At 42.2% G+C, this 16,870-nt stretch overlaps 1 protein-coding gene across 4 annotated transcripts in view; it reads right to left on the minus strand.

The window, feature by feature from the left end:
• Positions 1 to 16,870, minus strand: part of BBS4 (Bardet-Biedl syndrome 4) — a 29,005-nt gene that overhangs the window by 8,759 nt on the left and 3,376 nt on the right. For 2 of the 4 annotated variants that reach the window (XM_084781401.1, XM_084781402.1), the window contains 7 exons: positions 13,944 to 13,995; positions 11,617 to 11,696; positions 10,268 to 10,331; positions 9,256 to 9,367; positions 8,146 to 8,218; positions 2,045 to 2,098; positions 879 to 1,006 (listed from right to left, as the gene is read on the minus strand). In XM_084781401.1, the coding sequence (XP_084637527.1) occupies positions 879 to 1,006; positions 2,045 to 2,098; positions 8,146 to 8,218; positions 9,256 to 9,367; positions 10,268 to 10,331; positions 11,617 to 11,696; positions 13,944 to 13,995 (563 nt within the window). Of the gene's footprint in view, positions 1 to 878; positions 1,007 to 2,044; positions 2,099 to 8,145; positions 8,219 to 9,255; positions 9,368 to 10,267; positions 10,332 to 11,616; positions 11,697 to 13,943; positions 13,996 to 16,870 lie in introns of those variants that run through there. The other 2 variants (XM_084781400.1, XM_084781403.1) reach the window with 2 other exon arrangements.

Here is a 16,870-nt window from a genome sequence, read left to right on the forward strand (position 1 = left end):
TCATGGGAAATTCACTCAATATCAACAGGTTAGACTACTCTAATATTTTTTAAACAAACAGCAACAACAAAACTCAAGATTTTGGGACTGGGTTGCAACTCAGTTGTGACTTGTGCTCAGTTAAGCGTGGGCAAGGTCCTACCCCAGCGTAAGAAACTGAAGTAACAGTAACAAAAGATAACTGCTCTTGGGCTAATAAAACCAGACACCTGTTACTGAACTAGGAGATCTCTGTTCCTGATATGACCTCCAGGAACAGAGGACGTGCTTGCTATAAGGTAAAAACTAGAAGACCACACTGCCAGATTCTTGCTGAGTGCATGTCTTCGCTCTTCCCTTCCAGCCGTGTTCGCCTAATTTCACGACATAAATTTATGGTGTAAATCTATGAGCAGCAAGTATGTGTACCACGTTAGGGTTATTTAAAACTAGAGATGCTTACTCTGTATTTAGTGTCCAGCATCTTCCTTCAGTATGGCCTGGAACACATGTTACAGTTACTCAGCTTTAATTATGCAGGCAAAAGAAAACCAGCAAAGGAGCCTAAATCCCTAGCAGTTAGCCTGTTAAGCAGCTAGCCTTCACAGACACAGACACTTCTATAGCAGCGTCTACTACAGAAGAAACAAACCGTTTGTTCTTTGAGTTCACAGATCTGTTCATTGCTTATCTCACTGCTTCCAGGAAGTGTGTCAGTCCGTGGCCCCTGGGCTGCATATTCTAGCATAGCTGTGAACACGTCCCAACACAAAACATGGGAGTGTGTGTGTATGTGTGTTTAAATTTTTGCTATTCATTTGTGCAATAGGTGATAACTTCATGTTGCCATGTTAAAAGGTGGGCACACTGGTTCAAGTCTAAGGGAAAGAGACACTTACTCCACTGCTTTCTTGTAGGTCTCAATGGCTTTATCCAAGTCTCCCTGCAGTAGGTGGATCTTCCCCAACATTACGTAAGTCAGGTCATGCTTGTTAAGCTGGAGGGCACTGTGCAGTTGGTCTTCTGCCTAATTGAAGTTTAATGGAGTAAAAATAACCAAATCAATACCACTGTAGACAATGGTTTCCTATGGCGAATGTGAAGACAGAGCTTTGATGTAATTATGTGGGAGCATCATGTCTCAGAAAATAGTTTTCATGATCTAAAGACCAAGCATAGCCTAGCTGAGTTTATATATGATCAACTTTCTGAATGTTTTCTGTTTGACATTTACACATGAGTTAAATCTCATAACTCTAAAGGGGCATCATGGTACAGTATAGGGGCATCATGGTACAGTATAGAATACCACCCCAAACTTGATCCCCTCCACACTTCTGACTTACCTGCACAGCCTTCACCAGGCTGAGCCTTTCCCCTCACCAATATGAAAACAAATGAACACAAAATTTATTTGTTTGTTTTTTAGAGACAGGGTTTCTCTGTGTAGTCCTGGCTGTCCTGGACACACTTTGTAGACTCTGTATGTATACACACAAAGGCCAGAAGAGAGCATCAGATCACACTGTTGTGAGCCAGCATGTGGTTCCAAGAATTGAATTCATGACCTCTGGAAGAGCAGATAGCACTCTTAACTGCTGAGCCATCTCTTTAGCCCCATAAGATGGTTCTTACGGTCATGATGACACTTAAGGCGCCGTGTGTGTGTGTGTGTGTGTGTGTGTGTGTGTGTGTGTGTTTTCCTTTGAAAGGATGTCTCACAAGCCCCAGGCTGGTCTCAAACTCAGATCCATCTGCCATGAACATCTTGATTGATGAAATTATAGGAGTGTGCCACAGTGACCTTAAAGGTCCATTTTTGACATGTCTTACAGAACAACTGTACTGCCACTTATATTCTGGAATTTCTCCTCCCCATTTTTTAAATCAAAAGTAGGAAAAAATGAGTAATGGCAAGTATTAACATGGCAATAACTATAAAAGGCAATTTTTACTCTCCAAGCTCTGCAGATAGTAGAGCCAGTACACAGTGGACAGTGGCTCCTCTGTGACAGTGAACCACAGTGAATTCCAGTCAACCGCCATCACCGTTTCTGTGAGTTACCTTGTTGAACTGCTTTAGGTAAGTGTAGCACACTCCCAGGTTATGGCAGATCTCCTACATGCAAAACAAAGGAGAGTAGTTAGGTGTTAGTCCACTGTAAGCACTAGAACACAGCAACCTACAGACTGTAGCTGCTCAGCAAGGTGTCCAGCTGAGTGGACAGCCAGCTGTGAGCTCCACTATTAAGGAAATCCTGTCTCTCTACTCCTGGAGACCTGAGCCTTTTCAGTAGGAATCTGGCCGGGAAGGAGCTCTAGCCAGTCACAAGTACTTCTTTACTAGATGTGACTTGGGGACCAGTGGTGCCACCTGCAGCCACTGTGATAACTATGTATCTCTGGAGCTAATCTGTTGAAAGCTACAGCTGAGGTCAGCAGGTCAAATTCATTCTTCTACTTTGTAAAGTTATTCCCTATGGCTCTACACAAGAACCAGAACTAGAGGTGAGTAGCTATAACAGTGTAAAAAGCTGCAATACTATATAAATACGTTTAGTATCTACATACTAAAAGTCCTTTACAAAAATGAGTTTGCCAACCACTGACCTACAGAAAAAGAAGATGAAGGTGGGTGTGGTGGCACATGCTTTTAATCTCAGCACTCAATGTGAGTTCAAGGCCAGCCTGGTCTACAAAGTTCATCCAGGACAGCCAAGGCTACACAGAGAAACCCTGTTTGGGGGCGGGGAGAGGAAAAGAAAGATGAATCAAAAATCCACAGTGACTACCTTGGCCCCTGACAACTTTCTAATCTAGTTCACTGTAAGACTAATCTGTACCTTCTGGCCTAAGTGTTGTAAAATCTCTGGGAATTCCTTTGTAATAAATCCAACTTTAGCAGCTTTAGAAAAGAATCCAGGAGTAAGGAAAGTGTTCCTGGAAGGCAACAGGGCCAAACACCATACAAGTGGTAGGGATGCAGCCCTGTCTCAGAAGCAGAGACCACAGGGCTCAGGGACACCTAGTTTATATGTTTCATATCTAGAACAACAAAGAAATCAGTGATAGAACATCTGTTACACACTAGGCTCAATGCCAGATGCTTTCATGTATAATACTTAATTTTCCAAAAAAAATGTGCAACATCAGTATAGTTTCTCCAGTTTTATAAGAAACCAAAGCTCAGAGAGGTTAGGTAGTTTCCCTAAGACAGAAAGCATCCATGCTCGGTGCTTCTTCTTCTTGCTTTGCTTTGTATCCTAAACACGCATAAATGCAGCAGCAACAGCACAGGCTCCTGTGCCTGATAACCAGGCAGCCCTTGCTTTAGCTACTACTATGTCATAGCCAAGCACAGACAGTGTAGTATTTCACTCACAAATATTTCAGTACATGTGTTTCAAAGATGTGGTCTTTAAAAAGAAAAAAAAATCAGGGTTGGAGCAATAGCTCAGCAGTTAAGAACACTGGCTGCTCTCCCAGAGGCCTGGGGTCAACTCAAAGCACCCACATGGTTCCTCACAACTGTATGTAACCTCACTTCCACAAGATCCAACATTCTCTTCTGGCCTCACAAATATCTCACACATGTAGGCACACAGACATACATGCAGGCAGAGCACCCAAACATACAAAAGCAAAACACTAGTATCTGCCTCATAAAGGTCTCACATTTTAAAATCATTTCTCTTAAACTGCAATTGAAATAATGTCTACAGTACCAAGAACTGTGCCTTCAATTCAAGCCTGTCTCCAAAAACTTGTATATTCCACCTCATCGTGCTGTAAGAAATACATGGACAAGAAACAACACCATCTTGTCCTTTAATGTTCTGCTTACTAACCCCAACCTAGTAAGTCATTGCTGTAGGAGGTATTGGACAAAATATCATCAATATGTCTTAAATATCTAACAGCACAGGAAACTGGAGTTAAATTCTGTCTCTTTTGAGGAGTATCCAGGGACATCGTGCTAAGGCAGCAGACACTGCAGAAAGATCTCTCAGGCTAAGGTTGGCAATCCTAGACTGCAGGCTGCAATTGCTTCTGTTTTTCCTCAACGTGTGCCTTTTGGGATGTCATTCCATCAAAGCCTCAGGTTTCTCACTTGTCGTTAGTGGAAATTCTCCTGACATACCAGTTGTTTCAGAAGTCAAGACAATGCCATGCAGGATTACTGTCTCCTTGTTAGAAGCAGATTGTGGGATATCATGATGAGTACACGAAAGTAGAGGTAAGAGGTTTGCTATGGACATTTACCAGGCATCACATAAGACAGTGCCTGGTTGGTCATCATCCTAAGTGAGCCGTGACACTGAGTAAGCTCTTCCAACTACACGGCGCAGCAGACATGCCTCATCTCCCCGTGCTCCATCCTCAGCTCACTGCTGACTATCTCAACCAGCTTCATGGTTTCAGCTAACTTTGTTTCTGACTCAAAAATGTTCATATATAGCCCATAACATCATGAGTCGATATTCAACTATTTACTGAACAGATCTCAAATTTAGACATACTATCAGAACCTAAAATATATCGTGTCCAAATTTTTCTGAAAGACAAAAAAGTTAGGAAGAAAATGAGTGTGTGTTTACTCCTGCGCCCATGCAGGGCTGTACCCAGGGCCTTCCTGAGCTGCTTCCAATCCAGCCTAACTGCACGTGCAGTTTCACCTTGGCCTCTAATGATTCAGCTCAGCTCAGTTCTTGGGAGGTGCAGGCATAGGGATCAGGAATCTAAAGCTACCCTCTGATAACACAATTAATTCAAGGCCAGCCTGGGCTAAATGTGACTCCGTCCTCAAAGACATGGGGGAAATGACAACAATCATGGCCTACCAATGGAAAGCACCAACACTTGCAAGCTGCCCTCTGGCCTGTGCACTCAGTGTGTGTGGTGGTTTGAATAGAAATGGCCCCACAGACTCATGTGTGTGAATGCTTGGCCTAGTGGGGAGCGGCACTATTAGGAGGTGTGGTCTTACTGGAGGAGGTGTGTCACTGTGAGGCGGGGCTTTGAGGTCTCAGATGCTCAAATTATGCCCAGTGTGGCTGGCTCACAGTCTCCTTGTGCTGCCTGTGGATCAAGATGTAGAACTCTCAGCTCCTCCTCCAACATCATGTCAGCCTGCCTGCCAACATGCTTCTCACCATAAAGATAATGGACTCAATCTCTCAAACTATAAGCTAGTCCCAATTAGATGTTTGCCATTGTAAGAGTCACGGGGTCTCTTCACAGCAATAGAAACCCTAAGATACCACAGCATGTGTGTCCTCACATATATACAAATACATATAGCACGTATACAAAGTAAGTAAATGTAATTAAAAATTTTTTTCAAGTTAATAACCTTTACACCCAGAGGGGGAAAATAACTGAGATTGAAATAACTTTAAAAATGATAATGAGGGCCGGGCGTGGTGACGCACCCCTTTAATCCCAGCACTCAGGAGGCAAAGGTAGGAGAATCGCTGTGAGTTCAAGGCTAGCCTGGTCTACAAAGCAAGTCCAGGACAGCCAAGGCTACACAAAGAAACCCTGTCTTGAAAAACAAAAACAAACAAAAAATGATAATGCTGGCAAAGGTACAATGACCTAGTCTAATACTTGGGACCCACACAATGGAGGAAGAACAAAAGCTCCCACAGATTTCCTCATCCCCTCCCTATACACCCTATAAACACACAATAAGTAAAACACTAGTAAACTTTTACCAAATAGGGCTCTAAGGGAAATCATGTTATCTCACTACTATAATAAATGTACTTTTCTCAGACATAGGAAGGTCTCTGCAAGAACCAGCCAACAGTACATGGTGGCACAGGCCTTTAATCTCAGCACTCAGGAGGCAGAGGCAGGCAGTTCTCCTTGAGTTTGAAGCCAACCTGATTTACATAGTGAGTTGCAGGACAGGAAGGGCTGCATAGTGAGACCCTGTCTCAAACAACTAAACAACACCAACAACAAAAATAAGAAAAAAAATCAAAGAGAGAGACGATGAAGTACTAAGAAATCGGAAGACAAGTACTAAAATTAAGGTAATGGATAGGGGAGCAGAATATATACAGCTAAAAGCAAAGAGAGTGATCTGGGAGATACGACTGAACAAATATCCTTGGATATAAATAAAATCATAGAAAATGAAAGGCAAGGTAAAAACCACAGAGCTGCTGTGTCTGACAGGAAGTGACAATGAGTGTAGCAGACAGAGCTGCTCCCTGTCTCCCTTTACTACAGAGCTCTACTCTAGTTAAGTAGGTTCCAGATTTAAGTGGTGCCTCCCAGCCTTCGTTCCAGAGGCTGTGGCTAATGAGACGCAGCACGGGCTCTGTTGGGTCTTGCTCTTCCTTGCTTCTTTGGGCTCCTTATCTAAGAATGAACACTTCTGAGCTGCAGCAGTCACTGTTTAACTAACCATGAGTGAGCCTCAGCTCTGAAATTCTAGGACTGCCAAAAGAACGCCAAAACCAGTGATTTAGGTTTTCATGGGGGAAACCCTTAATTTGTTTTTGTTTTGGGTTTGTTTTTTTTAAAGATTTCTTTATTTATTATCTATACAATATCCTGCCTGCAGGCCAGAAGAGGACACCAGATCTCATTATAGACGGTTGTGAGCCACCATGTGGTTGCTAGGAATTGAACTCATAACCTTTGGAAGAGCAGTCGGTGCTCTTAACCTCTGAGCTATCTCCCCAGCCCCTTTTGGTTTTGTATGTGTGTGTGTGTGTGTGTGTGTGTGGTTTTTGTTTTGTTTTGTTGTTATCTATATACATTAGTGTCTTGCCTGAATGTATGTCTGTGTGAGGGTATCGGATCCCCCGGAAGTGAGGTTATATATGGTTGTGACTCAACATGTGGGTGGTGGGAATTGAACCCGAGTCCTCTGGAAGAGTAGAACCATTTCTCTAGCCCCCAACCCTTAATTTGTAAAGATAGTGTTTAGTCTGATTGTGTATAATCATATAATCCCCAATTTACATAAATACATCATGGAAATAGGAAGACCGGGAAGGAGACTATGACCACACTATGAAAATTTCAGAGAAGATGGGGCTGGAGAGATGGCTCAGCGCTTAAGAGCACTGACTGCTCTTCCAGAGGTCCTGAGTTCAATTCCCAGCAACCACATGGTGGCTCACAACCACCTATAATGTGATTTGGTGCATACTGTATACATAATAAATCTTTTTTAAAAAGTTATTTTTTCAGAGAAGATAATGGAGGAAAAATAATCGAAGAGGCACTTAGTTTTCATGACCCAAAGAAAGGCAGAACAGCCGACTGTCGGGCAGATAGGGGAAAAATACATAAAGTACAATGGAGACATCTACTGCGGATGCTTTCAAATTCCAAAGGTGAACAACCCACTCCTGGAAATGAGATGGGATGATCACAGCAAGAATAAGACCAGTACCAAGTCTCTTCTTGGTAACCTGCTGTCCTTCCTCTGAGTGCCACCAGGTCTCCCCATTCAGGGGACATGGTCAAAGGTGAGGCACCAGAGTACGTGTGATAGTCATACCCAACTCTCCACTCAGCTGTGGAGAATGTTCTGCCCATTGGCTAGATCTGGGTAGGGGTTTAAAGTTTACCGCCTGTATTTTCCTTGGCTGGTGCCTTAGTTTGAGCGGGACCCCTGGGCCCAAATCTGCCTATCATAATGTTCTACTTGTAGGCCAAGAAGAGACTTGATACCCTATGAGCATATACAGGGGGAGGAAATCCCCCTCAGGAACAGTCATAGGGGAGGGGAATAAGGGGAAAATGGGAGGGAAGGAAGAATGGGAGGATGCAAGGGATGAGATAACTATTGAGATGTAACAAGAATAAATTAATTAAAAAAATAAAGATAAAAAAAAGAATAAGACCAGTAAAAAAACTATCAGAAACACTAACACCTGGAAACTATAAACAAGGTCTGCAGAGTTATGCAGAAATGTCATACTAAAAACAGAATCAAAAGGACAGTTTGAGCATCTAAGAAGTCTAGCCAAGTACTGAGCAGTGACTGAGCACACCTTTCATCCTAGCACTGTGGAGGTAAAGGCCTCTGAGTTTGAGGCCATCCTGCTCTACATAATGAATTCGAGGCCAGCCAGGGCTACAAAAGAAAGAAAGAAAAAGCCACTTGATAAGAAAAAAATGATGACATTTCTTACTTACCCAATCTTTCTGGTTAAGTTTAGCTGCTTCATTATACACTTCAGTGGCGGCTTTATGTTTTCCCAGAAGAAATCTGTAAAAATACATTTTGCACAATTATGACTTCAAATTTCATTACTTTTGGTTTGTTTTTAAGGCAGTTTCTCATGTAACTCAGGATAGCATCCCATTCACTGTGTAACCAAGGATGACCTTGGACTTCTGACCCTCACGCCTCCACCTTCAAGTACCAGGATTACAAGTGTGCACTGCCATACCTAGCTAACCTAAACTCCTGTAGGTTAACTCAACAAGTTCACATGTACACACAGTCCACAGAGCTAAAGATTGTAGAAGCTTTTTAAAAAGGTTAAGCTGCTTGTGTGGGAGACGCATGGGGCACCACTGCATCCCCAAGCAGAAGTTCTTGAGGCAGGGCTCGCCTCTGCAGTTGTTCTAAGGTCTTAGACTCATCACCCACCAATTCTGATGGCATTCTTCCATAACTATTACCTATAATGTCCTATAAAAACATACAAAAGGGTCAAATGACATTCCATTAAGCATGAGCCGCCGTCATTTATCAACACCGTTCAAGAAGGGCATATCCTTTTCCCCCCTGAATCAAAGCCAAGTTTCTTTCCTTGGCCATGAATGTAAAGAAAAGGGAGAACGCTGGGCTCTATATAAAAATGATGCAAGTACGAACGGCAATGTAGGGGGAACATGAGATGGCACTGAATGAACTCTAGACTATGAAAAAGTTTATGAAGACTTTAAAAGTGTTTCTATTTAGGGATTCACAGGCCATTCACAGAAAATACCACAAGCTTACTACATGTCAAATAGTTCAAATACTGTCAGAACTATGCAAATTAAATACCATATGAGTATGGAGGAATTATGGTATAATACACTGTGACAAATAGTGTTCTATCCAACTCAAAGGTCCTGAGTTCCTTAATACTAGCTGACTTCCAGATTATCCATGGTCTTCAAGACGAAGCCCGTTATACTTATTACTCACTGTCCTACCTGTCACGCATCTAGCTGCCAGCAACAGGCTCTCCCCAAAATGCACGTCAAGAGAAAGCATTTTATATGGTCTTCCGTGCCTGCTCCAGTACTCACAAAGATCTGGCCACCTGCTTGAGATTATCAGCACACTGAGGGCTGAGAACAGCACAGGTCTGAAAGAGTTCTAGGGATTCTTGGATATTTCCTTCCAGGCGGGAAATCAGCGCTGCCAAGTAATAGAAAATACAATAATAATCATCATCATCATCGTCACTCATAGTCTTAGAAGTAGAGACTGACATCAGAAAAGCTGGAAAAGAAGGTAAAATTAGAGAAAGCTTTTGGATAACTCTTTAATCCAATCAGTCATCACCAAATGGGTAGAAGCCAGCCAAGTGTTAGACGGGAAAGCCTGCAATAAGTTAACTCAGCTCTTCCCATTCGCCCCCGGCATCTAGACCCAGGTAACTGGTCTTTTGCAGATCACAGGAATTCTTCGTAAGAATAATATTTTGAAGGGCTGGATGTGGCTCAATTTGTTAAGGGCACTGGCTGCCCTTGCAGGGGACTGGGGTTCAATTCCCAGTACCCACACAGTGGCTCACACCCATCTGTAACTCTACTTCTAGGGGATCTCATGCTCTCTACTGGCTTCTGTAGGCACCACGTATACACACAGTACACAGACAATCCATGGAGGCAAAACATTCATACGTGTAAAATAATAATTAAAAATATATTTTAAAAACCATATATTCACCCAGTGGCAAACACTGGCCTCCAGATTTTTTATTTATTTATTTTTATGTTTTTATTTTTCCTTTTCTTTTAGGTTTTTTGAGACAGGGTTTCTCTGTGTAACAGCCCTGGCTATCCTGGACATGCTTTTGTAGACCAGGCTGTCCTTGAACTCACAGAGATCCGCCTGCCTCTACCTCCCAAGTGCTGGCCTCCAGATGTGTGTGCAACACACAAACAGAACTGTGTTCAAATTTCAAAGGATAGTGAACAAGACTTTTACGAGACATTATCTAAATTTAAGTATTCCCTAAGTTGTTTGGTTGGTTTGTGTTCCAAGATCCTAGGTTAAATACATTTTCCAGTAAGTAGAGAAACAGTGTCTTACCTTGGACATAGATAGCATATTCACATAACCCCTGAGTCTCCTGAAGCTGTTCACGAATCACAGCCTAAAAGAGAGAAACAGAGGTAAGTGTTGGCTAAGTGTTGCCAAGGAATCAGGAGAAACAGACAGGGGCATACACGAGCTCCCTAGGACACTGACAATGGCTAATAAGGTAGCTTCTTCAGGATTTTTGTTTTCAAGTCAACTCTTATGATCACTTATTTTAGAATGAGGTTAACAGAATATCTCAGGTTATTTCATCTCTTATTTAGAATACTTTCAGGGTTGGGAATAGTGGCACATGTCTTTATTCCCAGCACTCAGGAGGCAGAAGGAGGTGGATATCTGTGAGTTAGCCTGGCCTACTTATTAAGTTCCAGCCCAGCCAGGGATACAGAGCAAGACCCTATTATCTCCAAAATATAGACAACTATCTGTTCCATGACAGAAAAAATTTCTCAACCGCTATTTAAAATCTAAGTAGGGCTGGGTATGGTGGTGCACATCTGTAATCCCAGCACTCAGGGAGGCAGAACAGGCAGATCTCTATGAGTTCAAAGCCAGCCTAGTCTATAATGTGAATCCAGGACCGCCAGGACTACACAAAGAAACCCTGTATCAAAAAACTAAAAGCCCAGAGGGCTGGAGAGATGGCTTGGCGGTGAAGAGCACTGGCTGCTGCTCCTCCTGAGGGCCCAGGTTCACTTCCCCGCAGCCACATGGCAGCGCACCACTAAGTCTGCTGTTGCTCTTACGCCTTCACACAGAAACACATGCAGGCAAAGCATCAATGCACATAAAATAAAAATAAATAATTAAAAACAAAACAGGAAAAAAACATAATTAAGTAAAATAAATTCTAACTAGGCAAGCTAGAAAAACATGAGAAGACTTCCGAGCGCCATTACAGACGCTAGGGGTTCTCCTGTGAGCATGGGCTCACACTGTGGTGGCCTGGGCCCAGGTACTTTAGCTCAAAGGCAGCATCTGGTTCCACCTCAGAGAATTAAGGAGGCCTTCCCAAAGTGAAGAGCTTCAAACTGTGAGCTGGCAAAGGGTGGAAGAGAAGCTGAGGCAAACAAGAGGATTGGAGTGATGAGGACTGAATGTCTAAAGGGTCTAAGTACAGTGAGAAAAATCCTGACAATAAACAGAAGAAACCTGGTCCTGTCTGTGACATAGAAACACACTGAAAAGAGACAAGGTTAAAGTCAAGGTAGATAAACTATTATTTAAATTAAAATAACCAAGTTTAAAGCAGGAAGGTGGGGGTGCAAACTCAGGATACTGACTGACACCCAGTGCTGCAGATGCTGCTCATGTCTACCCAGCCTGCCTGTCCCTCTCACCTTGCACGCTTCATAATCCTTCCGGATATAGTGGAGATGGATCAGCCAGTTCTGTTTCTCCACAATAGGAAACTCTGGAGCTAGAAAGCACATTTTGGCAAAACAAACATTAGAACCAGCTCCTTTAGAACTGGCTTCATGCCTAAACCAACCATGAGCAATTACAATAGCACAGTAAATTCCTCGTGGGATTTGATAATTGATGTGAATATCTTGTTTTCTCAATTGTATTTATTTATTTTGTGGGTTTCCATATGTGGGTACATGTGTAACACAGCACACATGTAGAAGTCAAAGGACGAATTTGGAGAAGTTGGTTCTCTTCTTCTACTATGTGGGTCCTAGGAACTAGATTTGGATCATCAGGCTCAGCAACAGGTGCCGTAGCCCACTGAGCCGTCTGGCTGGCCCTGGGACTAGTTTTGGCTGATGTATAGTCCTCTTCCAGGCCAGGGTCCACTGCCCCACACAGTCTGACTCGAGAGAAAGGACAAAATGCACACTGGAACGACAGTCACAGCATATACTATCCTGCCCAACTAGCTTAATCACCGTAACAGATATCGCAGGAAGATGATGCTCATATCCAGAAATGGTATAAAAATACTAGTACTTATGTTAGATAATTGCATAATTACAGTTGAATTTCATAAATTTCAGCTACTTCTTTCTTAGCCTTCTAAGTTCAAGACCAGCTTGGGCTACACGGTGAGTTCCAGGCTAAAGAAGGTCAGAAACATGACTTATCAGATAAAGGTGCCTAGCAACCTGAGATCAGTCCTGGACCCACGTAAAGATGAGAGGAGGGAAAACCATGAAGTTGTTCTATAACCCACACACACACATACATAAATTAAAAAAAAAAAGTTTTGAAACAAGTAAAGGATGAGGCTGGAGATACAGCCTAGAGCACTTGCCTAGCATGTGCAAGGCTTTAGGGTTAATTCCTAATACCACAAACATTTAATTAAAACAAACAGCTCTACAGATGGCAGAGCTAATCCCTTTTCTGTTAACAATGTTCAGGCGTTTCTCTAATGTCTAAAGTCTAAGGACCTGGAAGACCCGCTAATACAGTGAGTTCAAAGCCAGCCTGGTCTACAAATTGAGTCTAGGACACTCAAGGCTACCCAGAGAAAGCCTGTCTCAAAAAACAAAACAAAAGGTTAGCAGATGAAGGATTCTTGTTCCTCTAAGTAAGTAAGTAAGCATCATCTCTTTGAGACCAAAAATGGAGCACTTCACAGTGCAAGTCCTCATTAGGCTTCCTAGGATGAGTTTTTATAAAATCCACCCTAGCCAAGCATGGAACACTACAATCCCAGTGACTGGGAACTAAAGTGTGGGGAACGTTCCAAGTCAACAGCCTGCGTTCACACAGTGAATTCAGGCCCAACTTAAACAGATATAAATAAGGCATGAATTCTTCCCTCAGAAAACTGACATAGAAAAGCCCTGTCCCAAAAACAAAAAAAAAAAAAAATTTTTAAATAAAATTAAATGCAACACTTACCTAACATACACATAAAATTAGTGGAAGTCTGATTTGTTCAAGAATTGAATGCTTATTACATAGAAATTAGTGTACACTGGCATAATAACCAAAAACCACTTAAATACATTACAGGTCAATAGAATCTAATTGGATAAAATAAAAACTAGGTAGTGTGTTGGGGATAGGTCTGGTGCTATGTATTCTGATCCTAATTATTGGCCCCCAAGATCTGGTTGCTGCCCATACAAGCAGACACTCACTTACCCAAAAATGATGTTTGTAACCTTGCCCAAAAACTTATTCCTATTTGACCAATCAAAAGCCAACACACCAAGTCAGGTGGTAGTGGTGCACGCCTTTAATCCCAGAACTCAGGAGGCAGAGGCAGATGGATCTCTGTGAGTTTGAGGCCAGTCTGGTCTACAAAGAGTGTCCAGGACAGCCAAAGCTACACAGAGAATCCCTGTCTCGAAAAACCAAAACAGAAAAATGATAAAAAAAAAATACTGTTGTAATAATTATAGGGATAGTAATAAACCTTATTACACTCTACCTTTAAATTAATAACAACAGTATTATATAAGAGTTAGAGCCAAGCATGGTGGCGCACAATTGTAATCTCAGCACTCAGGGAGGAAGAGGCAGCCGGATCTCTGTAAATTCAAGGCCAGCCTGGTCTACAAAGCCAGTCCGGACAGTCATGGCTACACAGAGAAACCCTGTCTTGAAAAACCAAAAAAAAAAAAAAAAGCCCATTACTGCTTTCCTAACATACTTTGCACAGCTCTGGATGTACGAGACAAGGAAACACGTATATATATCATATACAGACCTTTTCTTGGCCTGGGCCTTTGAGATTCAATAGATGCAGGAACCTGAGTTTTCTGAAATGAAAGAGGTCATCTGTGTTAAAGCAGCCCCATATATTGCTAACTGAAAGCACATTTACATAACAAGAACTGGTGAGTTACTGTTTCCCTACATTAAGGGCAAAGCTGTTCCAGTAAAAAAGAATGGGTACATTTGAGAATACAGAAAAATATATGTTCTGGCAAACAATGGTACATACTCACTTATAAGTAGCTATTAGCCCAACATAGATGCTCTCTGAGAGACTCCACCCAGTCGAGGATTGGGACAAATACTGGAAATCATTGCCAAACTCTGGGCAAAGAATTGTGAGTTATATACAAGAGTGGCCCAGACAAAAAACATTAGCAAGCATTTAAAATTACGGATAAAAGGTAACTTAATAAAAATCATTAGAAACAGATGACATGGGGTTGGGGCAGGATCCCATAGCTGCCCCACTATAAAAAAATAGATAGTTTAATTAATTAATATCTGCTGTGCCCCAGGTTAACTAAGCCTATTAAAAAAATAGTAATAACAGGTGTCTATGTCTTGATTGATTGCTAGTGGGTTAAAAAATACAATAGTAATAATAATTAAAGACATAATAATAAACATTCTTAAGCCATACTGGTACTTTAACTACAACTGGTATGTAAAGTTAAGAGCTACTATTACAAACTGTTTAAAATAATTAAAGCGCAGCCGGGCGTGGTGGCGCACGCCTTTAATCCCAGCACTTGGGAGGCAGAGGCAGGTGAATCTCTGTGAGTTCGAGGCCAGCCTGATCTACAAAGTGAGTCTAGGACAGCCAAGGCTACACAGAGAGACCGTGACTCGAAAAACCAAAAAAAAAAAGGGCCGGGCGTGGTGGCGCACGCCTTTAATCCCAGCACTCGGGAGGCAGAGGCAGGCGGATCGCTATGAGTTCGAGGCCAGCCTGGTCTACAAAGTGAGTCCAGGACAGCCAAGGCTACACAGAGAGACTCTGTCTCGAAAAACCAAAAATAATAATAATAATAATTATTATTATTATTATTATTATTATTATTATTAAAGCTTATGGTTTTATTAGGTACTAGCTCAGTTAATCACAGGTGTTTTCTAAAACTAATCAGCCAATACAGCTAGCAACAAGCAGTTCAGATCTACTAAAATTAAACAGATGTGGTCCTCTAGCACTTATCTACAGACTACACAGTGTAATGTTCTGTTTTATGATTATAAAATATAAGTTAAAGCAAACAACTGAAGACAGATGAAGATTGAGCACAGATGTGCTGGTCCTCAAGCTTATCAGACATCTGCTGAATATGGCATTAATTATATTTAAACTAATTAAGACAGAGATTCCCACATCCTAGCAGTGGCTTCCTATGTTTAAAGGTCTGAAAAAAGGTTTACTATTTGAGGGTCTAACAAAGTGTTTAAATGTTGGTAAGTGCAAGTTACAGATTTAAAATAAGAGCAGTAGTTTTAATAAACTGGTAAAGTATTGGCTGTTTATTAAAAATGAGCATGTCAAATCAATATCAAGTCTTCTGGACAAAAAAAATGTTTATGCTTTTACTGGGTTTCAAAGACATAAGCCTACTCTAGCTGCCTTATGGACACAATTTTAACTTCTGTCCCCAATCTGTATTTGTCTCAACAGACTTTTACCTGGCTAACAGACTCCATCCAGAGATCACCTGTAAATTACAAGCTGCTAAGATCTAGACCTGCTATTCCTCCAACAAGGCAGACTCTGTGCTGCCCTCAAAGAAGAATGTTGCTTTTATATGGACCACTCTGGGGTGGTCAAAGATAGCATGGCCAAGGTTAGAGGAGGCTTAGAAAAGAGAAAAAGACAACGAGAACAGGAACAGACTTGGTTCCATAACTGGTTCCCCACCTCCCCTTGGCTCACTACCTTGTTGCCCTCCATTCTGGGCCCCCGATAGGATTTCTCCTCCTCATCTCTTTTGGCCCTTGAGCTTTTAGATGCCTCACTGCCTTTGTAAAACAACAGCTAGATGCTCGAGATGCTCAAGCGATACAGGTGCATTATCATAGACTTGACTTGGCAGACCAAGGCCATGATGAGCTTGAACACTGATGTGCTTCCGTTCCCCCTCCCTTGGCACAGTGAGAATACCATATACTCAGACATTGCCTGCCGTAAGGCATGGGCACCTGCAAGGGGTGTGGAACAAGGTACCACAGGGGGAGGACCCGATCATCCAACTCTGAGTCCTCTGAGAAGTAAACCTGATTGCATAGAGGTTGATGTTCAAAAACTGTCTTATTCATTTTATGTTGGGGATGCCCACAGATGGCAGATCAGGACCTCCCTCTCCTCCTCAAAAAGACATCTTGACAGGCCAATCTGGCCCTAGGAGGATCAGGTCAATGCTTCCCCCCTCTGGTTAATGCCCGCTGCCTCCGGGGACCAACACTCACCCATATATAATGGATCCATCTACCTCCTCTTTTAATAAAGAAAGGGAGGGGATGTTGGGGACAGTAGGCCATATGGCCAATGTTCAGCCATCTTGTCAAAGTCTGCACCTTTAAGTCTCTGTTTTTCCCAGAGCTTGCCTTTCACCAGAAACTATCTGATCCTGTTGTGGGTCGGCAGTTAGACTAAACATAGATAGAGATGGAGCAACCCTGTTGTAATTTAGCAGTTAGACTAAAGATAGATGAAGATGGAGCAAGATATTCTGTGTGGTAGGACGTCATGACCCTGCCTGGAACTCCTCTGTTTTGGGATAGTCTGCAGCTGGGTTGTAGCAATATGCTTGCTTCCCTGCCTTCTACCTTATAAATACTGGTGCCTGACTAATAAAATTTGAGAGCTTGATCAATATTTCAGACTTGCTCTCCTTCTTTGTGTCTTGTGTTTTGTCCTTCAGGTAATTCCTT

This window comes from Acomys minous (genome assembly GCF_964271855.1).
Source record: "Acomys minous genome assembly, chromosome: 5".
Lineage (NCBI taxonomy): Eukaryota > Metazoa > Chordata > Mammalia > Rodentia > Muridae > Acomys > Acomys minous.